Source organism: Schistosoma haematobium, chromosome ZW (assembly GCF_000699445.3).
Source record: "Schistosoma haematobium chromosome ZW, whole genome shotgun sequence".
In the NCBI taxonomy this organism is placed as follows: Eukaryota; Metazoa; Platyhelminthes; class Trematoda; order Strigeidida; family Schistosomatidae; genus Schistosoma; species Schistosoma haematobium.
This window is the reverse complement of record NC_067195.1, coordinates 81,276,849-81,303,778: the sequence shown is the minus strand read 5'-3', so window position 1 is coordinate 81,303,778 and position 26,930 is coordinate 81,276,849. Positions and strand designations below refer to the sequence as shown.

At 31.2% G+C, this 26,930-nt stretch overlaps 1 protein-coding gene across 1 annotated transcript in view; it reads right to left on the bottom strand.

Moving 5' to 3' along the window:
* Positions 1 to 26,930, bottom strand: part of MS3_00004521 (uncharacterized protein) — a 136,344-nt gene that overhangs the window by 72,909 nt on the left and 36,505 nt on the right. Inside the window, exons 3-4 of the mRNA XM_051212449.1 lie at positions 25,919 to 26,302; positions 8,652 to 8,930 (exon numbers count right to left, since the gene is read on the bottom strand). Coding sequence (XP_051072633.1) covers positions 8,652 to 8,930; positions 25,919 to 26,302 — 663 coding nt within the window. The remainder of the gene's footprint in view (positions 1 to 8,651; positions 8,931 to 25,918; positions 26,303 to 26,930) is intronic.

Here is a 26,930-nt window from a genome sequence, read left to right as displayed (position 1 = left end):
CTAACTTCTTAATAATATAAAACTTACTCTAAACAAATCTTTTGAAGATTAAACAATTTATTATGATTACAGAAGACCAGTTTTTTTCATCAGAGACTTTAATATTCAAAGATAAAACAATAAACTTATTCATAATAATTAAGTCTAACCAGTTAGATGAAAGATTCATAAATCACTTTCAAGTTTGCATAATTAACAAATGTTCATATTCATATAATTTTATGTCAAAGATCACACTTTACTACTGAAATCTTTTTGACAAGAAGAATTGAATGGTTGAATAGAAGAACGAGAAAAAAACATAGAACAAAACGTCTTTTACCCATCATTAATCCACTAATTGTCCATTTCATATTGATTAAAATATGTTACTATAAATAAACGTTTTAGAAATCGTTTAAAGATCCTAATAATATTAAAAGACTAGTATTTGGACGAAGGATATTCTTTTCGATAAATTCTCTTCAGCTTCTACAATTATATATTCAAATTAATAATCCAACAAATGGCCAGGTTAAGGGCAAATTACATCGTTTAAAGCATGTAAATTTAGGATTGTGATAAACAAACTAGCTTCGTGAGGGAATTCTCGGAGTTCTAGTGAGAAGCCGTGACCAGTGGAGCTAATCCGTGTCGGGTGGAGACAGGTATCTACCTCAGTACAATGGAAATTGGTCGCTCAATTTCGTGGATTGGTTGATGTTAGACACTATCATCATTGAATGCCGGATCAGTGGTCCAGTAGGTTAAGCGTTCGCGCGCGAGACCGAGGGCCCTAGGTTCGAATCCCGCTCGCGGGATCGTGGAAGCCCACTGCTGAGGAATCTCACAAGAGGACGAATCGGCCGTCCAGTGTTTCCAGGTTTCCAAAGGTGGTCTAACACCAATCGGTTCATGATCTCAATAAAAAAATACAATAAAATTGTTAATGTTAGTATGACTCATATAGAATGTTAGCTTGAATCTGCGTATATGTTAAGTGAAATTTTAAGATCCATGATCAGAATAAATATGGGTCAAATAGGGTGAGAGAGAAATAATAGTACAATTACATTTTGATCAAATAAGTATATATAATTGTAGAACCTGAAGAGAATTTATTGAAAAGAATATTCTTCGTTCAAATACTAGTTTTAGAAATCACTAAAAGGTGTTTTTTGAAAAGAAGAAAAACTTTTCAGAATTGAAACGGTTAACAAACCAATAAAAACAATCTATATGCATATCAGAAGACATAACAATGAAAGAAAGTCGATACAATATCAACTACAAAATGAATTATGTCAACTTAGAGAAGAAAATTCTACATTGAATAACAATGGATAAACATAAACAAGCAGTAAAACAATCTGTATGAATGCACATTGATAGAAATTTGATATGAAAAATGTTAAACTCCTAAAATGAATAGATCCAGAAAATGACAGAGGATTACTGAAGGCATGGTATTCAAGTCAGTTTGCAATCAATGGACTTATTAACATGAACTATATTCACAAATCTATGTGTAAAAGGTTCAACAGTCAAGTAGCCAGGAGTAAAGGAGAAAAAACAACAAATTTTCAATACGAATATAAAGACAAAACCATGTTAAACCAACTATTTATAGACAAGATCATCAAAACAGTTTGGTTTAGCTCTTGTAGACTAATCAAATAGCTTGATTTTAAGCGAAATATACACTGGTGGTATTTTTCAAAATGAAAGGGATTGATACTGAATTAAAATCACCTGGTTTGGGAATAGAACACAACCAAAACAGGAAATAATCTGTTCTACAAAATCTTAATTAATAATTTCAGAACCATTTCGGTGCTAGAAATAATATGTTCATACAATCCCAAGGACTAGGACATTAGATTTCTTACGTTTCACAACCTAATATATGTTGTTTCTTCTTGGTGCCTTTTCATTCTCTGAAGAAGTAACTTACACAAGGTTGCATAATGTGATAAATTCAATTTACTACTGTTTGGGATTTTACAACTTTAATCGGAATTATCAAGTCAAACCTTGATGATAATACTTACAAACTCATTTTGATACATAACTCACTTCTTCTATACACTTACTTGTAATGTAAAATGATGATGAATAATTCCCGCATGAAATCTTGTTAACTTAAAAGTATTCGAAATAGAAGTTTATGTATTATCAGGTTAGTGATAATTAATTATTAGACACTCACAATTGTACAATTATTTACTAGTAATTTTGTTAATTACATCCTCCAGCAGTTATACAATGGATGAATATAGATAGTAACATAAACTGATTTATGCCATAAATGTCTTAGAGTCGTGATTTATATCTTAGTTTTGTACTTATTAGATATAAATGTCATTTCTCAGTTGATATTTAATAACATTAAGTGTATAAAAGATTGGTTTTTCCTAAGCACTAAAAGGAAATAATACAACCTCATTGGTATCAATGCTAGGGCTGAACATGATAGTTTCAAATAAATTGAGCATTGGGTATATATATATTACAGTATCTCAATGAATAGAAAAATTATATTTTTGATGTTTCATCACTTAAAGGGAAGATTGTTTTCTTTTTACTATTTAAACTTGCGTTAATTCCTTCCGGTTATTTGTTTTATCTGAAGAAGTGACTCACTTTAAGTCGCGAAACGTCAGAAATACAATCTTTATATTCGTCGAGATACAACAAAATATATTTTTTCAGCAAAGATGGATAGTGACTAACAGTGGAATCCAAGACAAGCGTTTCGTCCTATTTGGGACTCACTAGCAGGATGTACCTGTCTCCGGGACTCAAACCGAGTATTGTTTGCTTCAAACGCCATTGAGTTATCCACTAAGCTACTGAGTTCTAAGTTCAGCTGACAAGTCCCATCTAGGACGGGACACGTATCCTGGATTGCACTGTTGCTTATAATGCTTGTGAATTAAGGTAATATCGAGGCAATTTGCACAATATGTACATATATATGCCAATAAGAGAATGATCAATTGCACTCCTAAACATCAATGGAAAGATTTAAGTAAACAATACCAAGGGATAAAATATATTTATTAATAATATGACTTCATCTTACATCTAACTTATTCTTCATTATTATGTTATATAAAACACTTAGATAAATCAGTAACGTGTTATTAATTTAAACAACTAACCTTTCATTCATTCAAATTCAGGCACATATCTTGTTTCATATTTAAACTAATTATATAAGTGTACATTATGATTTAGTCAGTAATATTTTCTTAAAATAAAAGTAATAATTGTAGAATAATAGAAAAGTATGAATTCATTTATTTTATAGATTCACTTTAGTTAGTTTACTTGCAAATTACAAATAATCATCATTATGATACAGAGCAAGTATAATATCCTTTATTTAATAGTCGAGATCATCATGGAAAATCTGGAAGCACTGGACGGCCGTTTCGTCTTATTATGAGGTTCCTCAGCAATGCGAATCCACGATCCCGCTCGGAAAGATTAGAACCCTAAACCTATAGTTCTCGTGCGCAAACGCTTAACCTATTGATCACTGAGTCAGCATCCAACGGTGTTAATGTCTAACTTCAACCAGTCCATGTTTCCCATTGTGGTCTATCTTTAACTGACTCAAGAGTTGAACTATTAACTCACTATAATATCAATAAAACCCCCTAACTGATTATATATTCTTTATATTAGTGAAGTTAGGGTTATTTAAAAAAAATTGGATACATATCAATGCATTATACTTGTTAAAAGGTTGGTGGGGATTCGAAAAGTACTGAAGACAAAATATTGAATCTATATATTTATTCTACCCTAGTTACTACTTTTGTTATATTGAAACTGATAGAATTGATATAAAACGATTTATTGATATATGTGTAATTGAGAATACAATAAATAAAAACTATTCAAAATGATTATATTCAGACAATACCATGTGTTTACAGCATTATTTTTCAGGTTATATTTAACTAGAAGGTATAATACCAACATAGTTTTCAATACTAATTAATAATTACTATCAGTTTAGATTTGTGAAGATTGTTGAATTTTACTAAAACTATGGATTGATCTAAGTTAGACAATCGTTAAAATATTGGAAGAGCTGGATGGGTGTTTCATTCTGGTTTGGGACTCTGTAGTAATGAGTAATCATGACTTTACAACAGAGAATTAAATGCAAGTCTCAATGATTTTGATGGAGTTTTCTTCTATGAGCTGGATGGTTTAGACGTGGAGACTTCATCATTCTTCTGAATGACATTATCAATACAAACTTCAGGTAGAAGTGAAGTGTTCGAATTTCTCAATAATATGGTTCACAGCTTATCCTGTAGACCTTGATGTTGATTGGTTCTTGTTAGCCTTAAACCTGTCATTGTTTACTTCTTTGTTTTGGTTATATCTCCCATTGGTTTGATTTTTGTTCCGAGGACCAATGACAGGTTTAAGGTCAATAAGAATCAATTAACATCAAGGTCTACAGGATAAGCTGTGAACCATATATTGAGAAATTCGAACACTTCACTTCTACCTGAAGTTTGTACTGATGATGTCATTCAGAAGAATGATGAAGTCTCCACGACCAAACCATCCAGCTCAGAGAACACAATTCCATCAAAATCATTCAGCTGAGCTACAAATCTCTACCATCTCATGTCTCAATAGTTCTTGTTTTAGAACGATCCACGACTTCAAAATTGTAATCACTAAATAAACAGTTATATTTTAATAAATTTGTTACCCTGTTCAACAGTTTGTCCACAATGTTATTATATGTTATTTGATTAGAAATTGAAATATTGTACAATGTAGGTATTATTAATGGCTGTACAAAGGTTAAATATATACATGTTTATTACATTTGTTATATATACAAACATGTTCATTTACAATATGAAAGTGTTTATCTAAATCAAGTCCATGAAATAAACAGTGATCTTATCATAAATTCTACATAGACTAATGAATGAGTATATACTAGGAAACAAAAACGAAAAAAAAGAATAACTAACAGAGTAAATGATAAGTAAGTAAAATATTATAAGGAGGAATTTTGCCCGTTTTTGAAGATGTGATACAAATGAATAAAGTCGGTTGAACTAAGATGACTAACCTAAAATTTCTATAATGTTAGGAAGTGGGACAAATCGATATGAAGTCTTGAATACTAAGACATAGATTCATAGTCATGGATTTTTATCATGATTCAATTTAATTAACTAATTGGTTTCTTCCCTAAATTCTACTTGATATATGAGTAAACGGTAGTCCAACATTGAAAAATATGTACCTGAAATAGCTGATAATCTTGTTAGATAATGTATTTTCCATGCTTTGAAATAAGCGTTTTACATTAAAAACCATTTAGTAGGTGATTTTAAGATACTGGAAGATAGCTGAAAGATAGCTAGATTGAGTTTCTTTGTCTTCATTATTCGCTCCTAAATTGTGTCATATGAAAGACAGTACATAACTCTGTTGTGTACTAAACCGTTTTGATAAATGTACAAATGCCTTTACATTTTGGCAAGTGAATTGCACTGACCATTATTATATATCTATGTCAAGACGGTTGCGCAATAAGCTTGTCTAGTATCTAGAACGGTGATAAATCTTATAAATAATGTTATGATTTACATGGAACGTTTTTTACTCTTTGTTTATTTATGATTATAGCTCATGGATAAAGTTTCAGACCGCCAAACTGGATGAATAGGGTTTGAATAGCTCAAGGAGTAACATTTGCTTCGGGACTGTAAGTGCTTCTTGATAATGAGTTCCAGCTAGCACAAATCTTAAGCTCACGTTTCTATGCCAACTACTTCTAAGTACCTAGTAACCAAGTCATAATTCGCTTAATGTCATATCACTTGGACTATAGTAGAACATGATCTACACTGAAAGACTAGATAAACATGAATTCGGTTATTAGCCGATGATCGACCACTTGTAGAATAAACATTATTCTGTCAAATACAAAATAGCTAGCCAACTGTTTTCAATTTAAGTTTTTTATTTTTTTAAACACATTTAGAGTAAGTTTTTTGACAAACTATCTGATCACTTATGAATTCCAATAAGGTTAGAGAGTGAATAAATTGAAAGATTATCCTTTGACTGTATCTGTACACAAGTACAAATACTGATTCACTACTAATTCTTCATGGAACGTCTTGATATTATACTGAAAATAAGTGGATCTCAAAGAATTGTTAAAATCACTAAAGTTTTCAATAATGCTTAATGATTTTTAATTTTATATCACAATCATTCCTTCTTGTATGAGTATTCATAAAAGGATACTGTAGGGTATTGTAGGATCATAACATCTTTCAACAAATGCCGATAATTCTGATATAACTTGTTATAGTGCACGAGAACACAAGTGGAGACAATCGAATGTATTTGAACACAAAATTATAGAACATCTAAGTGAAATCTGAGAACCATACAGTAAATATTTTATTTGCAAAATATCAATCAATTGTCTCAAACATGACTGTTTCTTCTGCATATATCAGTCAATCGTCTTAGACTTCATTATTCTTTCGTTTCCACACTAATCATTCTTTGTTCTCGTTCTCTTTACTTTGATATTCTTAACCTTATGCTGCCAGATATTTCACTTCCGATTAATGATACATACTACTTATATCTATCGACATCAGTAAGATGCACCACATTGTCATTCGTTTTTTTTGTTGAAACGAATGTCAAACAAATGTCGACTGAAAGCCATTTCATGATTATTAAACTGGTAAGTAGAACTGATGAATAAATATTACGTTTCTTCACGTACATAATGGTGTAAGGTTTGTAGAATCAGTGAAGAGAAGTGTAATGTCGGTTATTATGTTAAGCCCACATAATTTATCCTAGCTTCTGGACGAGCCAATTTATTCATTCTTCTTGGATCACGTTATGACCTTGTTAATTATTCACTTATCAACCTTGACATTTTATGTGGGCATGTGTGAGTACATCTTATCCTACTCGTTACATGTTTGTAGATTATTTTTGTGTGACTATAAATATTGATTAACAATTGATTAAATCGAGTTGGCTTACATGCCTTCTCCACCGCGCATCATTTCATTTCGCTTTGGTCTTTTGATCGTCTGCCTGGATTAATGATTGCACAAAGTAAACGTATTCAAAATCCTTTCTCCTATTTGACTTATTTTGAATCCGTTATTTACTAACGTGCGTTAAGTCGATAGTTATATACGAGGATAGTCATGACGTATATTTTGACAACAATCATTCATATGATATAATTGGAGTCAAATATAGGACCACTAAAGATGATCTAACATTTTTTTTGCACTATGTAATGTAAACGGAATGATTCATCTAATCCTACCATAACAGCAAGACATTTAGCATTACTGTAGCTGATAAGATTTGACTGGGCATCAAATTAACATCGTTTTTTCTTGAATTCATTAACTGTAATCAAGTATTTTTATGCCATAAAAAGTGATGAATAAGATTTACTTCTCAACCGAGTATTTTTGTATAACGTTTCTATTTCTGAGTATAATGATTACAATTTTTAACCTAATGTTGTTTATGTGGACAATATTATCAATGTGTACTGTGGGAGATAAAAAACCAGATCCCAGAGGAAGAAGAAATCATGGAGAAGCGTTAGAAGTGGATAGGACACACATTGAGGAAAGCACCGAACTGCGTCACAAGACAAGCCCTCACATGGAATCCTCAAGGCCAAAGGAAAAGAGGAAGACCAAAGAACACATTACGCCGGGAAATGGAGACAAACATGAGAAAAATGAATAAAAATTGGATGGAACTAGAAAAGAAGGCACCGGAAAGAGTGGGTTGGAGAATACTGGTCGGCGGCCTATGCTCCATTAGGAGTAACATGCGTAGGTAAGTAAGTACTTTGTATAGAATGCACTAATAAAGTAATGTAATATTACGTAACGAATATCTGATTAGTTGTCCAATCTTTTAAGTATTTGTATTTATTCTACAGATAGCTAGTTAAAGTTAGTTTGTATGACACGATAGAACATTTATATTTTGTTCAAATTTATTACTTATTTAGTATAAGAGTATTTTGTTAAATTATCGATTGGTAAGTTTAAAGGTGCTGTGCTATTGACAGAACATGGAACTGAGACATTTCACACCGTAAATATATAACTGCATATTGTTTTGCTATATAATTAGTTAGTGGGATTACAATACACTCTAGTCATATTTAACAGTGTCCCTTCTACATATACATGGCGACATCGATCTAACCCAATATTATAAGTTTATGCATTGAAATAACCGATTATTCTACTTTTCTTGATGTTGTTTATTCTATCTGACCCTCTTCTTTACGACTTGTATATCTCAATGTTAATTATCTAAATAATTTATCGTTTAATATTATGCAACCTGTAACGAATATTACTTTTCTATTATGGGAATTATAGAGTTTGGCTTTGAATAATGAATTAATCTTAGCTAGAAAATTATGGGAAATCAAGGAGTTTTAGTCTACTGTCTCATCCATGAATGGTACACAGCACTAGATTATCTACGACGCATCACAGATCTTATCTGTGACATTCAATTAACATATAGAAAAATATTTATTGATTAATTCCTTATAAAGTAAAGAGAAAGACGGAGAGAAAAAAGATAATTCTTACCACAATTGCCTCGATAAATTATACGTTTTAATGATTGAGTTTCACAAATTGCACGTTCTAAAAAACATTGATTTGTATAAGTTTCACCATCATCTGCACACACTGGATCAGGCCATTCATTTAAACAATTAATATGTTCACAAATACAATTGGAATATAATGGTAACAATTTTTTCATTATCATTTTTGATCGATAATAATGATCTAATGGATCATAACATTTTCCTCCATAAAGACATATATTACCATTTCCACATAATTCAGCTTTAGGTTTATATTCTTCACAATGTTAATGTTGATAAATGACAATGATGAAAGAAAAAAAAGTAAAAGAAAGGTTAGAGTCAAAGTTAAAAGAAAAAAAATTTCAAAAAAAGATAACGTCAAGTTTTCAATGCATTTAGTTTCAATACAAATGTTAAATAATTGAATTCATGAGTCGATTAAAGCTAGACCATTATGGATAACCTGGAAGTATTGGACGGCCGTTTTGGTCCTAATATGGGACTTCTCAGAAAAGCACATCCACAATCCTATCCCTTACTAGAACGAAATGGTTGTTCAGTACTTCTAGGTTATCCATGATAGTGTAGCTTTAATCGACTCATGAATTCAAATACAATATCCACAAAACCCCATTCTCATATTAACCTTAACGACTTGAAGTAAAGAAGAATATAAAAAAAATGAACGGATGAAATCTATTTCACACTGAAATCTTAGTGCATTCATCATTATGTTCATTTGATTCAGATGGATTAATAATTATAATTGAGTCAACTTCATCATGGATAGAGGTGAAACTAAAGTGACCTTGAGAATGTACACCTAATTACTGCACCCATATGAGAGTTATAAAGCAGTGTGAAGAATAAGGATTATGATTTACAGTTGATGGTAAGGGTTAGGATTTAGATTTATGGTTTACATCACAAACTGACATTAGATAAATTGCCAAAACACTATTTAGACAAATAAACGAATGAATTTCGCACCAAAAATCCGAGACTTGTTATCTTAAATCTGATCGGTTGGTTCATAAATTATAGTCTCGCCTAGATAGATCTATTATTTATTGTATACTATCTATCTATTAACTTAATAAGTGTAAAATATCATAACAAACAAAGAAAACTGATTCATTGTGATTTATTATTCATACCTGTAAGAGATTTATTTTATTTGTACAATCAAATTGATGTATCATGTCTGTGTTATTGGATGCAAAGTTATAACCTATTTAGAACTAATAGAAGCTGTCTTATAATGTATTAGTGAATACATTAATAATGTAATCTGTGATGTGATTTGGTCCATTTAACTTTATATAGTCGCACTTATAATTCAAACACAGTCTTCTGATCATCATGTGAATCAATACAAGCATGTTTGGAATCCATTTTATTTTCATTTATTTGCAAAATGTTGCCTTACATCTAAGCTGTTTCAATGAGTGAATTAATGACAGGGAGTAAAGTATGTGTGCGCATCGACCAATTACCTTCCCATGATATACTTATCATCCCTGGAGAATTGATGTATGATGAAATCTCGAAACCGATTCAAATATCTCAGCTGGTTTTTGTTAACATTCATCACTCTTAAAGTAGGTGTGATGTCTGTTTGGCTACCAAAGTAAAAGTTTACTATGCACTAGCTCTCTCTCATTTGATTTATAGATGTGAGACATCACCTTTAAGAATTAAAGATATTCTTAGATTATACTCCTATATTATTCTTTTCTAAGCCCTCATCTGTCCTACCCCTGTTGATACTTTTATTACTTCTACTTATCTAGGATTTAGCTTTATAATTATACCTCACTGTGTTAATTTTCTGTGGAAACTTGAGAAGATGTGCATGCACCAGGTTATACTTTTCATAAAATTGGCTAATTTACAATTTAAACTATCATACCATAAAGTTATGCTCATGAAATAATCGCTTTTATCGTTGATATTTTTCCATTGTTTTGGCAAAAAAGAAGTAGGTTATTATCAATGCGGAAACGTTAGTTATTAATGTTTCAAACCGAAAGAACTCATTTGAGAAGAATTACAATCTAAACATCCCCACTGTTTACTTGTATCGTGATTTTATTTGTATTCATGTTTTTGAGTATTAATTATAAGGGTCAATGAATCATTGATACCTGTTTGATTTAAGTGTAGTTCAGTGTTGTCTAAATAAGGTTTTACTAAGATGATTAATAGTATCGGTATAACTGTGTCTAAATTTCGTTCTAAGAAAGTCTTATTTATTTTATTTAGCCAACAGCAAGCTGCCATTTAAATCCATGTAACTGTTACTCATTCGACATTCCACACAGTACTGTGTATGTATTACTTATTTAACGCTCGGTAACATCTGAAGAATTCAAACTTGCAACAAAAATATACTTCCATTATACATGCTAATTGCATTTCAAAATATATCAAACACTTCGTGATAGAATTTTATATGCCTTTTTGGTTATTATAATATGTATATCGCAATTAATGACGCTGTGACATCAAAAGTTTTAAAATGCGAGTTTAGGTACTTGTAAGTAGTATAAAAAAATTAATAAATATTAGGCGCATCATGTCATTGTCCCATTGCCTTCAATGAAATTTTTCCTAGCGGACCATGACTTCTAATTTCGGTCACAGAACATTAATTATACAATAAATTCTAAAAGTTTACACAATCTGCCACTTTGGATGAATGATTTTCAACGAACTATATGCATTCTATGCAGCAAATTTTATCCAGTTACGAATGAATAGTTACCTAAAATACTGGCGGCATTTTGCTGAACATCAAATCATATAACAATTGAATGCTAATGATATTACATCAGTTCCACCTGAGTATACTTCCGAAATGAGTTGTATTTCATAATGTTAAGTTTAAATGCTCACATCATTTATTCTTATCCACATTATCATGCAAACTGAAGAAATGTCGTGATATAGGAAAGTAAAAAAAATCCAGAGTTTTATGGCTCAATTAAATTAATATAAAAATAATCCTGAAACTAATTTCATATTGAGTTTAGAAGGTAAGTAAAATTAGCTTTAATTTGTGTGGTATTATGTAAGAGTATTCTGTGTTTATTTGTCTGGGTGTGTGTGTGTGTGTTTGAAGACAAACCTATATCCATTATTAACATTATTTTCTTTCTAAAAATAATTGTAATTTTACGCTCATTTTTAAACGCATCGAAACGTTTGTATTATTGCTTTTGAAGTCAAGTGTCTACAATTTGTCTTAGTGTTAGGAAACGTTGTCTTTTGATAAAATTTTAATAGTTGAGATCATGAGTCAAATAAAGCTAGACCACTATAGAAAACCTAAAAGCATTGGACGGCCGTTTCGTCCTGTTGTGGGACTCCTCAGCAGTGCACTGTCCAGTGCTTCCAGGTTTTCCATGATGATCTAGCATCAATTGACTCAAGGTCTCAACTATTAAAATTATTATAATATCCACAAAACCTCTTCTGTTGATAAAATGTTTCAATAAGTTTACTACTCCAACATTCGGAATGAAGATCAACCAAATTTCTTTCTTGGCTTACTATAAAGCATATTATTTATATTATGTTTTTCTAATTTATCAGTTTCATCATATAAATATGCTCATTTATGGTTTACGATATTGTTAAACTGTCATATGGATAAAACACTATTTGTCAAACTAACATTCAATTAAAATACTAACTAAATATACAGTGAAGCTACGTTGATATAATTCATTTCATAGGTAAAAGTCAGTTTTAAGCCGGTATTTGTGTATTACCTTGTAATAATGAAGTAGTTGTATACAATTGTGATTCGCAGTAGAAAACCCATCTTGGTACGTTTGTTCAGTCAATTCAAAATGATGGATATACAGAAACTAGGCAATATTGGTTCTATAATAGCTGTTATAATTACAGTGCATCTTAATCGATTGACAAGCAGTACAAGGTATTATTATTAATTATTATCCTTAGACATGATTAATATCGCTCACCTAAATGTTACCATATGATTATTAGATAAAGTGCCAGGATGCATAGTAATTACATACTTTCAGAAGGAGTTTTGTGAATATTATAGTTGAGATCATGAGTCAATTGAAGCTAGACCACTATAGAAAATTTGGAAGAATTGAACGGCTGTCACGTTCTATTGTGAGGCTCCTCAGCAATGTGCATCCACGATACCGACTCGCGAGATTCAAACACAGGTCCTAACTTTGACATAAAAGATAATTAAGTTTAAATGTGATTGCAGGGTTGTGGAGATTGTTTAATTTTTGATTGAGATCATGAATTGATGTGTGATATTAATGGTGGTCTAACACTCATCGATTCATGATCTCAATCAATAGAGTTAGATACTTGACATTTGCTGGATGATGTCATATTAATACGATATCAATTTAATAGTCTACAGAGTGATTTTCATTTCAAAGTGGAAACCAAACTAAGTAGTACATCAGTGAATATGATCTATGAAAATTTATCATATAAAGCTTAAAATTAAAATGTTCTTTAAGCCACAGATCTATTTGATAGTTATTACTTATGCTTTCATTTGTAATGACTTGAATTGATTATTCATTTTTAGCAAGAAAAATGTTGTCTGACGAGAATACTTCATTTTAGTGTAAACCAAAATGTGCCTCATCTATTTACAATCTGTATAAAAAGTTTGTATAAACTTATTTCGTTATATTCTTACACTGAAATTTATTCATAGACCAAGATAACCTAGTGGTAAAACGAATCTGAAAATTCTTTGCAATATTTTGAACTACTTATAAGTAGTTTGCTTAGTTGAAAACGATTTATAAACTAGTTTCAGAATATTATGTATATATTCTCACAGTTGTAAAAGTAAAATTTAGTTGTCCAAATAAGATTCATTCATATGGAAAGATTGAAATATTATCTAATCATCTCTGTGGTAACGTTGTAATAAACTATTTAAGTAACTTAACATTTATAAATACTTCCAAATTACAAAATATTTTGTCCATAATTCATAATGAAATTGGCGAACTCTTTAAAGAGGAAGAATGTATTTGTAAAACCTCAGCGAAAGAATTTGAAGTAAATCCAGCGTTTCACCTGGCACATTCCTAAATCCCCATATGATGTAAGAAAGCTTGAGAACAAATCAGCGATAGCATTACACTCGATTGAATCGGTTCATACAGTTGATTTCAATGGCTCAATAGTCATTCAAAAAGGCTTTGATTCTTACAAAGAACGACTAACAGCCGAAGCCCTACATATATGGGCTAATTCAAACAATAATAATAAGAGAGATGGAATGCAACTAGCTGTCCTACGGCAACTAATAATTAATAAGTAAACCCGAACTCCTTATTCCATTTGATCTGTCTATATCATATTAACTAATGAATAGATAATACATTCAACGGTTCAAATCAGTTATCTTATCTGAATATCTTAAACAATTGACTGGAACATAAAAATAACACAAACTTTCAATTACAAATACGCTCCTCTCTGAATTCAGTCTTTTATCTTGTTTACTAACCTTGCTTATTTATCTTCATTTAATGCATGCTGTGACATTTTTGATTCATATCATATATAAAATATGCTTTCTCTTCATATTCACAGACCGAATACAGTATATAGTTGAATGAAATTTCTTCTCACATCACTTACGTATACACACAATCTGTTATCTTAACACTTTTCGTTTCATACCACATGTCTCTTACACATTAGTGTAAATACATACTTTAAACATTGTTCACGTTGATTGGATGACTTATTCAGTATACAGTAAACCAGAGAACCATGTACCTATTTATATTCGATTATTTTGTTGCTTGATTATATTTTCCTTGAAAGAGCTTGTGCTAGATTACCAGGCAAAACGTTGAATTCACTTCATAATTCTTTCGCTAAGATTTTACAAATAAATTCTTCCTCTTTAATGTCTCACATTAACTCGGCACCCAAATATTGTGAAACTATTCGTTCAAATTTAGACGAAAGTTCTTATTAATTAATGAACTCTACTGATTAAATTATCTTTAGGAACTATATTAAATGTAGTTATCTGGTATAATATATAGCAAATCATTTTCGTTATCTAGTTTGTTGTTATCAATAATGAACAGATATGGGTTGATAGTTACATTTCAATTTATCATACCATATAGATACATTGCATTGTTTTTCTTTTAAGAGATATCAATATAAATGTTACAGATATAAAGACTGTTACATTAGTTTTATCTATATTCGCCAATTATTTACATTTGTAAGACAATCGGTAAATTTTTTAAATTATAAATGAGGAGAATATATCATTCGGCTTGTTTTGTGAATATATTAACATAGAATATATTAATATTAAAGGATTTTTTGAAGATGGTCGACTTTGAAGACATCAATGTAGGACTGATATTAGTTAGACAATAATCAAAAAGCTCAATATATTGGATAGATATTTTGTTGTAGTATGGAACCTTTTAGCAATATATGATTATAGAACCGCAACTTAGACTGAATTGAGGATAATTGAAATAACATTAAATAGTTCACTTTTCGAACGTCAATCATTTCACTCATACTGTAGCTTGAAGATCAGTGATCATTCAAGGATAACCTTCCTGCATAAATTAATGTACCTTTGATTTCTTAAAGTTTTATATTTTTAAACTTAAGTTGTACATCAGTAATAAATTCGTCTAAATCAGTTCTGCTATGGGATGGATCAGATAATAATTAAAAAGAAAGGCACCAGAAATTGGAATATCAAATATCCTCGGCATTTCATACGATTTAATGCAACATCATTATTTACTGATGAGATTCATTTGTATAACTTTACATTTTAATAATATAAATAGTAGTTCATAATTATTTTTACATTTTGATAGAAATTAAGTAAACAGTTACTAGTGAACTAAAGGAAGCTGTATGAGGTAACTGATGATCTTTATGTTAGTTAAAATTTTTGGTTATAGAGGTAAATATTACCATGTTTATCATATCTTTACTTACCATATCTATAATATCATTCAACTGAACTGATCCTCATGGCGATAGGTTATACTGAGTCAGTTCATTTTATAAACACACACGAAAACAGAAACTCATCATGTGATGTCTTAACTGTGCACAACTATACACTAACACTCGATGAACAATTCAGTGGTTATTTAGACTCAGTAACATAATGGGTAACGTATTAGTTTTTGAAGCTATTGACCCTGGTTTCGAGTTTTAGTGTAAGTATAAACATTAGAGTAAGAATATATCCAGATGGGTAGTCCCAATATGTGTTTTAGATTCTTCTATTGGTCACAATTTATGTATTATAATAAACCACTTTCATTTTTTTCCGGTATAAATAAATTGACTATGACACTACGAACAGTTATACGGACTATAACATTAATATTAATTACCATTCATTGACTGATACATTGGGAAACTAAAATAGTGGGAAACTGGATAAAAATAGATTCCAGTATATATAATTCATTATAAGTATCTTTAAAGTATTACTCGTATTAATTTGAACTAGAAAATGTTATTGTGATCAGATATATAAAACAGTATCAGAAAGTTTTCAATGAACAAGATATTTGAAACAAAAACTCGAATTCAGTACCGTTTGCTTCAGGACTCAGTAGTTAAGTGGATAAGGCGATGGCGTTTAAAGTGAACTGTACTGGGTTAGAGCCCCAGGGTGAACATAAACGCTCAGATGCAGGTACATCCAGCTGACGAGTCTCACACAGGACGAAACGCTCGTCCTGGATTCCATTGTTAGCCACTATCCATCTTTGCTTATAATGCTTGTAAATTAAGGCAATATCGAGGCATACGCATAGTATGCACATATGCCAATAAGAGACTGATCAATTTCAGTCCTAAAACATCAATGGGAAGATTCAAGTAAAACAATACCAAGTGAATTAAACTTCACCCTATTGCACAAGCAAGTGACTATCAGGACTCAGTAGCTAAGTGGATAACGCGATGGCGTTTGGAGCGAACGGTACTGAGTTCGAGTCCCAGAGTGAACATCAACTCAGGTGCAGGTACATCCAGCTGACGGGTCTCACACAGGACGAAACGCTCGTCCTGGATTCCATTGTTAGCTACTACCCATCTTTGTTTATAATGCTTGTGAATCAAGGCAATCCAAACAGCATGCACATATGCCAATGAGAGACTGACCAGTTCTAAACAGTTCTAAACATCAATGGGAAGATTCAAGTAAACGATACCATGTGAATTTACATGATTAATTCTGATAAAATGATTATACAGTGACTGATGTCAGAGTAGGCTCACAAAAAGATTGTCAAATACATAACCAATTTATAATTAGTGAGTGTTTACATAGTGTGTATTGGAAGGGCTTGTTTTTATGATTGATATATTTTAAATGATAATAAACTGGATACTCATCGTGTAAACATATCCTTGTTAAATATACTATTTCTAAGTAAATATATTGAATAAAGAATTATAGCTTAGTACAGTTGTTTTTTCCAGACCGCCTACTAAAACAGTTACGTAATACAGAGACAGAACCGATAACCCACCAAGTTACTTAATATTTTCAATAAATCTTGAATAGAAAAAAGCATGAATTATGAAAATGAAGGAATTGCATAGAAAATGAATAAATATTTACAAATTTGAAATCGATAAATTTGTGGCAGTTGGTGTTCGACATACTGCTCGTCCTGTTAACCGTTACTAGATAACGCCCTTAACCGTGTATAGATCAGAAGACGAATATTAAAGCGTTGTTCACATTTATTATTGCATCATACACAGATCATCGAAACCAGAGGCACACGAAACAAAAATGATATACGCATGCCGAAGAGCAATCGCACGATTGAGTCGAATAAACAGGATTAAAACGTACATGTATATCTATACATAGGAAAATGATTGATTCATCGAATCATTTCAGCGACTAACATTAAAGCTAACAGAATAAATATGTATGTAGGTGGTAAACAATCCTTAAGCATACATATTCATACAAGTACAACAATAATTAAGGTATAATAGTATAGATAAGTTATTGTTATTGTTGAGATCATGAATTAATTGATGTTAGACCACCGTTGGAAACCTGGAAGCACTGGACGGCCGTTTCGTCCTAGTATGGGACTCCTCAGCAGTGCGGGATCGTGGATGCGCACTGCTGAGGAGTCCCACACTAGGACGAAACGGCCGTCCAGTGCTTCCAAGTTTCCAACGGTGGTCTAACATCAATTAATTCATGATCTCAACCAAAAACTTAACAATCTCCACAACCCCCATACTGATATTGTTATTGTACAAATAACTCTGTTCGGTTCATAAAAGTATGAACAAACTCAAATGTATGTGAACTGCCATAAATATTAAATCCACCAGCTTAGCTTTCTGTAAATAACATATTCATTTTTTATCATCTATAAATCTCAATAATAACTTTCAGATAGAACATTGCACATTCATAAAAACAATCACAATGTTAAAAACAGCACCAATTCATTGAACATTGAAAAACAAACAAACAAACGATTCAAGGTATACTAGTCACAGAAATAATCATTTATCATATTTGAGAAAAACGAATACTTTTTCACACATGCACACACACACACGCAACTACACAAACTTCTTTTTTGTAGACATAGATGGATAAAACATTTTAACCTAATACAAATAATGGTAAAATATGTTTTAATGAATCATTTCAATGACCTTGATTCAATTTTCATTATTTCATTCATTTCAAATAAAATAGACAATAAATACAAATGGTATAAGAAGAGGATTCGCCAAAAAATGTTTTTTTCCTTTTTGTCGTTTATTTATTTATAAATTTACTTACACATATATATTTTTCAGTGGTTAAGATCATGAGTCCGTTGAAGCCTTGCCTCCTGAGAGATTCGTACCCAGGACCTACTTTACCACTAGACCACTGAGCTGGCCTGCATTCAATGATGTTAATGTCTAACTTCAACTAATCCATATATATATTTGTTTGTTTTTATTTAGTCAGACTTAAAATGGTACTTTATCTTTTTCAAGATTTATGATATACAAGTCTATTTGTATACATCATTTAAAGATGATACCAGTATATTTGTAAACATAACCTATTTTAGATACAGATTAGTCATTATAATCATATTAGTAAAGACCATTTGTATTTATAATATTTGTTACACATATTCTTTATCTTGAAATGAATACACATATAAGCATACAATAACTAGTACAATTACACTGATTAACACTGTCTTAAAATGATGACTATATAGTTCACTTGTTGAAAAGTTGATAATATTAACACTGTTGGATGCCAGCTAGCTCAAAGGTCTAGTGGTTAAGTGCTCACGCGCGAAACCAGTAGGTCCTGGGTTCGAATCTCGCAGAGGTTGAGGTTGTGGATGCGAACTGCTGAGGAGTCCCACAATAGGACGAAACGACCATCCAGTGGTTCCAGGTTTTCCTTAGTGATCTAGCTTCAACTGACTCATGATCTTAACCATTGGAATTACTATAATATCCACAAAACCCATCTGACATATTCTATATTCTGAAATGAATACACATATAAACCTACAATAACTAGTACAATTACACTGATTAACCTGATTAACCCTGTCTTTAAATGATGACTATTTATTTCACTTGTTGAAAAGTTGATAATATTAAAATGGCTGTCCAAAGAATAATAAATATGAAACTAGAGTGTTTAATAGAAGATATAGGTGTTATATTCAACGACCGAGGAGAATCGGCAAGAATTCCCTTTGTGATTAAAGTTTTATATCACTCTAGAATCCTTAGTACTTTATAGAAGTAATAGATCTCTCAAGGTTGTAAATTGTGTTGCATATTAAATATTGGGTTAAATTAAGTTGGCACCACTGAATATCGACTCAGTAGTTGAGAGGTTAAGCATTCTCACAATAGCCCGAAGGTCCTGGGTTCGAATACTGAACATGAGATTATAGAGACGTACTAATGAGTAGTTCAATACTAAGATGAAGTGGCCGTCTAGTGCTTCAAGTTTTCTATAGATGGTCTAAGTGATATCGATTCGTGATATAAAATATATGAATATTACCTTTAAACAAATAGCAGTTATTAGTTATATCTAACAGTTATTCTTTTTATCCTTAATCTATTTGTTGAATTTTTCTTCAAATCGATGGAAAAATATCCAGCTTGTAAACATTCATTTCATTCGATTGGTGCATTTAAATCTGTCTACTTAATGTACCATTGACATTTGAAGTCATTGTAACTAAGTTCACAACAGTAGTACTGTAGTGCAGGTGGACAACCGAAATATATTTAGAACAAAATTACCGAGTTACTAGGTAAAATAGAAAAAACATACTATAATACTTAATTTGCAAAATGTTCAATAATTGTCTCGAACTTCATTTTTATTGCATTTTCATTACAGAACAAGCAGAAATTTTGATGTTCAGTAATACTCTCTATACACTTGTATATTTATTTGTTTTATAAATTCACCTGCTGATATTCAGTAAATATAGGATTAAAGTATCCTAATGAATATCTATCATCTGTGTGTCGGTTACTATGTTAAGCCCATATAACTTATTCTAGCTTCTGGATAGGCCAATCTATTTATTCTTTCCATGCTACATTTTGATCTTGTTGATTTATTCACTTATCAATCTTGCCTGTTTTTGTATGAGCCTATGTGTGCGTGTACATGTCATCCTATTCATTACATGTTTGTAGCTTATTTTTGTGTGACTATAAATATTGATTAACACTTGATTAAATCGAGTTGGTTCACATGCGTTCTCCACCGCGCGTCATTTCTCTTCTCTCTCTTCTCTCCGCTTTAATTCCGTTATTTGCCAACGCGAGTTAAGTTGATAATTATATACGCGAATTGGCGATATGTATGTCTTAATAGAAATCAGAAACAATCCAACTGAAGTCAGATCTCGGGCCACAAAACATCATTGATCATTTTAACGTGTTCAAGTAAACATATTTAGGAAAAAAACTATATACTCATCTATCTGGAGTAATTTAAAGAAAATAATGTTGAAAATAAGACCCTATTTTATATAATTAAACAACTGTTTCATTTATTTCAAATGACAGATACATGAATTCATTAAACTGCAAATAATATCAGTCTACTGAATAATACTGTTCACATCGAGAATTTAGTAATAATGACAGAACAACCGTTTCGTCCTAGTATAGAACTCTTCAGCCTTGGCCATCCACAAATTCGGACCTGATAATCAGACACAGAACTTTTAGTTTCGCGTACGAATGCTTAAACTTTAGATAACTGACGAAGACAGATTATAAAGGTGTACATGTATAACTTCATTCGATTCAGGATATTGTTCAACTCTTATCGATTGCATGTGGTGTATAACTTTCTCACACTAGATATGGTTAGAAATCGATAGATCACAGTTTTTCACTAGAGATCAAGGAGTTACATCATAAAGCTAGTCTCTAGTGTTCACATGATTATTATTACTATGGGGACCTTATTTTACATAATTAAACAACTGTTTCATTTATTTCAATTGACAGATACATGAATTCATTAAACTGAAAATAATATCAGTCTACTGAATAACACTGTTCAAAATTGAGAACTTAGTAATAATGACAGAATTGAAGTATGTAATTGTAATAAAAGTAATGTACTTAGCATGAATTTATCATAATGGAATGTTTCTATTCAAATTTCTTTTCCAAAATTTCACTGTTTTTCTTGGTGATTATGACTATCAAGATCATGATTAATTATCGGTGGAATATTTGTTTTACATTTGTCAATTTATCATACTATTGAATATTGAACAACAGAATAAATATGCATGCATGTACTACGGTGTTTTGCGTTCTTGGTAAATTATTTCCTTTGTAAAGTTATTCTAGATTGCATGAGAAAACTATCAAAAATGATCTAATGAAATTCTACTGGTGGACGATGCTGCAATTTCGTGGATTGATTAAAGTTAGACATAATTACTATTGGATGCTGGCTCAGTGGTTTACAGGTTAAGCGTTCACGCGCGAGACCGAAAGTTTTGAGTTAGAATTCCGTGAGCGAGATCGTGGATTAGCACTGCTGAGGAGTTGCATACTAGGACGAGATGGCTGTTTGATACTTCCAGGTTTTCTATGGTGGTCTGGCTTTCATGGACTCATGAATTTAACTATTAAATCCTACTGTATTTCCTTATGATCATGAAATTTCCTAATTTGTAATAGACAATCTTTGTTTTCAGCTTGTAGTATAATGGGTGATGTACCGAAGAAAGTTATTCAAAGTAATAACATTAAAAAAAGAACAACTGGATATTATTTTAATCAATTAGAAAATTCAACTAACTAACGGCCGTCCAGTGCTTCCATGTTTTCACTGGTAGTCTAACATCGATCGATTCGTGATCTCAATCAAAAACATTTCTAAACAGTAAATCTATGTCTTATGTATATGCTCATTTGAGGAACACATTAACCGTAGTAAAAATATTAAAATACACATCTGTAGCTAATTAAAAAGAGGTTTTACTCAACTATCAAATTAATACAACAGATCGATTTTCCTAAAATTGATACTACTATAAAGAATTTCACAATCATGCGGTTTAAGTACCACAATTTAAATAATGTGACTATAATTTATTCCATAAACCCGAATGGATATATTCAGGAAAGTGTAGTAGACGTTTATTAAATGAGAATATAAGATACCGCGTGGTTGAATAGAACAAATATTTGCTCTTCTATATCATAAGTGATTGTCTACTTAGTATGTTATAATCATCGAAGCTCATTAGCCCGAATTCTACCAACCATTCAGTACTAGTCCAATTCTATCGATCAAGTTGTAATATGGCCGGTGGTCTAAGTAACACAACATATTTCTCAGTATATTGAGTTGTTAGATGGTTTGAGGTAGTTGACAGGGGACACTAAATCTAGGTTTCGTGCTATCTGACACTCATCAGTTCGGTGTATCAGTAATCTCTGGGAAACTGATGCTTCATACATAATTTGAACCTGTTTCACATAATTTCATATGGTGAAACATTCCTACTGATCTGTTCGAGCCTTCATCTCATTAACATTTAGACTTCATTTAATGAATAAAACTGGGATAAACATTTCCCTATATTGGAATTATAAGTACACCAGCAATTAATTTTGTTTGCAATGAACAAGAACACCAATGGGGACAATCAAATGTATTTAGCACAAAAATTACAGAGTTAATCAGTAAAATAGAAAAACCCTATAGCAAATTGTTAATTTGCAAAATATTAATCCATCATATCAACCTGGACTGTTCCTGTTGCAAACACCAATCCATTGTCTCACATTTCATTGTTCATGCGTTTTCTGACAAATAGCATTGTGTTTCCGCTCTTCTTTTCTTGATCTTCCCCCATCTTCTGCTGTCAGACATTACATCCCTGACTCGCGTCATATACTACTTATATCAATATAAGTAGAACGCACCACAAGTTAACATTGTACAGATACCATTCTTTTCAAGTTATGTATTGTAACCATTTAATTTAATGTATTCATTTGCTTTGTATTGGTGTTATAACTTTACTGAACTTTCTCTGAATTTAATTTAATAATTCAATTTTTATACACCACAAAATACAAGACTGGTCAATTTCAGTTCTGTCATTAATGGTGACAGAATAAGGCCAGGTGAAAATTTCAAAAAAAGAAAGCCGATATACATCTCTAGTAGCAAATTACGTATATGAATGATTGAGAAAGATTAGTATCTATATTTATCTATTTATTTATTGAGGTGGATGTTTGCCAGTTTGTGAATGTGTAATATGCATTACAGCTTTTATCTCAGTCCCAGGAATAACATATTTAAAAAATTTTATTTCAAAAAAAATATAAATGATTACGTCATTGTAACAGAACACAACATTTAAGAATTCATTTTCCAAAGTAAACAGATTACAGTACATGAGGTAAGTAAATCCTCTAAGGAAATATTAAATACTAAATAATTTGTAATTTATAGACAGTTAAATGTATGTATGAACATATAAATACTTTCATTTTCAGTATGGTATAGCAGAAATTATTGAATTTTATTGAAATCGCGAATCAATCTAAGACCGATATTTAAAACCTGGAAGAAATAAAAGGCCGTTTCGTCCTGGCATGAAACTCTTCAGGAGTGATCATCCAGGATCCGACGTGAGAGACTAGAATACAGGATTTTCGTTTTCGCGCGCTTAACCTCTAGACTGCTTTTATCTTTAGTTTTAATTGATTAGCAAATATTGATTATTTATCACTGAGACGTGTTTTTAGTGTTAAATAGAGCAAGAAAATGACTTATAGGAACATATCAGTATATTGTATTTGTAATTGACGAAGAAAGAGTAATTCATGGCTTAAAAATTCATCTGTCTGATGAGTAACAGACTTTTAATTTTTAAACTAACAAATTCAAAGATACTGGATCGTCAAATACTGATTGGGATAATTGGTTCACGTACAGAATAATGGAATAAGGATATCAATGAGTGTAGTGTAGGGTGAGATATGGTTAAATTAAATGGGAGACTGTCAGTTTATTTTAGATTACAGATTCACTTCACTAGTGGTTCCTAACAGTTACTTAACTTAAACTCAAAATTTAGTGTCTTATGAAAATCGTAATTCATTACTGATTAGTATGGGTGAAGATCAAGAAACAATGAAAAATAAATAGAATGATAGTATTTGTGTTACTCTAACAATCCATTGAGTGAGATATGTTTGACACACTATCATGAACTGAATAATATTCAAAATATAAATTATTCACTATTAATTCAGCGGTTCAAAGATAACTCGAACATTCTGAACCCTGACAGTTCTAAGTTTAATACTTGATGAGTTCATACTATGGGAGAAATTTAAAATATAATAAAATATTAATTAAATACCTTTTAATTCATGATATAGAGTATTTTTTTAAATCAAAATATACGTAATAATATGAAATAAATTAGATATTTTAATACATAATCATATTTTGGTATGAGCTACTTATATCCACATAAGTAGTATATAACGATAGTCAAGAATAGAATGTATTTCACTAGAAGATAGAGAGGTTATAAAACAGAAACGGAGGGTAATAGGTATAAGCAATAAAATTCTAAAGTGATAGACTGGTATTTACAAAAGGAACATTCAAGTTGAAGACAGTTGATTGATATTTTGCAAATTAACTATTTATGATATGTAGGTATCATTACAAATTGGGCATTGAATAGATTATTATAAATAAATAATATATATTTGTAATATCTCAGTGACCAGGAAAATTAGATTTTCTGACGTTTCGTGACTTAGTGTAAGCCACTTCTTCAAAGAATAACTAACCAAATTAAAATTTGTAGTGTCGGTTACTATGTTAAGCCCATATACCTTATTCTAGCCTTCGGACAGCCCATTCTATTCATTCTACTTGAGTCACATTCTCACCTTGTTATTTATTCACTTATCAATCTTGACTGTTTTTATATGAGCGCGTAGGTGTGTGTACATTTCTTATCCCATTACTCATCACATGTCTGTAACTTACTTTTGTGTAACTGTAAATGTTGATTAACGCTTAGTTAAATGGTAGTTGGTTTACCGGCCATCTCCACTCCGCGTCGTTTCTCTTCTCTCGATTCCATTCACTTCCTATACAAAATATATGTATCCAAAATTCCATTCTCGTTATTTAACTTATTTAATTCCGTTATTGACTAACGTGATTAAAATTGATGATTATATACGAGGATAGGCGATACATATATTTCAACAATAATCATCATTACAATCTCCTTGGAGTCAGAACTCGGGCTACTGAAGTGGAGAGCCCTTTCGACGACATCGTCTGATGTAAATGACGGGCCTCTACCAAAAATTAATCCAAGTTTTAAAAAAATAACGGAACAATAAGAATAATATTAATAATAATAAATTGATCATTTATTCTCTGAAGAAGTGGCTTACACTAAGTCACGAAACGTCAGAAAGTCTAATTTTTCTACTCATTATGATATGAAAAATATATCGAGTTATTTATGATACGATTCTCAGATTTTACTAAGATGTTCTGTAATGTCTAAAAGTACATCCGGTTGTCATCACTTGTTTTCTTGTACACTATAATGTTATTACCATAATTGAATATAAATAAGAAAGATTTTTTTTAAAATGATTACTTACTTTGTATTGCAGAATTACATGAAATGATTTTTGGTAATTCACCATTATTGATTTTTTGACAAAAATATTTTTTTAATAAACAATCATTGATATAAATGGTACCTTCTGTATCACAAATAGGATTTAATTCATTGGGACATGATGTTAATGAACATTTATATTGATTATTATTGATTGAATTAAATTCTATTATCGGCGAATGATTAATGAATTGAGATAAATGGGGTGAATCATGTTGGAGATTTTCATCAGCTTTAATCTGTTGAATATTTTGACGAATAGAATTTTCATTTGATTTCAATGATGAAATAATCTTGTTTGTTGTTGGAGATTGATCAGTAGTGATGAGTAAAGAAGAAGAGGGAATAGCAGATATAGACATTTCTAAATGAATAAGAAGTGAACCAGAGGGGGGGGGTGAGAAAAAAAATCAACAACGTGAATTAGTTATAATATTTATTTTTTGTATTAATTTTATATATTTGATTTATTCAATGATGTATAAGTCGTACAACGTTACACATTTATACATATATGTGCATAGTGAAAATAGTTAAATATGTGAATTTCTGTGTATGTGTCCAGTACATAAATCAACATATGCTCACTAGTGACTGGCTTCACGATGTATATCCTGGAGTTTTAGTGAAAAGCAGTGAGGAGTGGAATTCAACCGGGTCCGTTGTGAGATAGTAACTCACTGAAGACGATGGTGGATGTGTCGCGCAATTTGTGGATTAGTTGAAGTTAGACATTAACACCGTCGAATGCCAGCCAACCCAGCGGTCTAGTGGTTAAGTGCTCGCGCGCGCGACCAGTAGGTTATGGGTTCGAATCCCGCGATGTGGGGTCGTGGATGCACACTGCTGAGGTGTCCCACAATAGAACGAAACGGCCATTCAGCGGTTCTAGGTTTTCCATGGTGGTCTACCTTCAATTGACTCATGATCTCGACTATTAAAATTAATTATGCAAGTAAGTCTTGTTTCTTATATAACTATATATCACTATA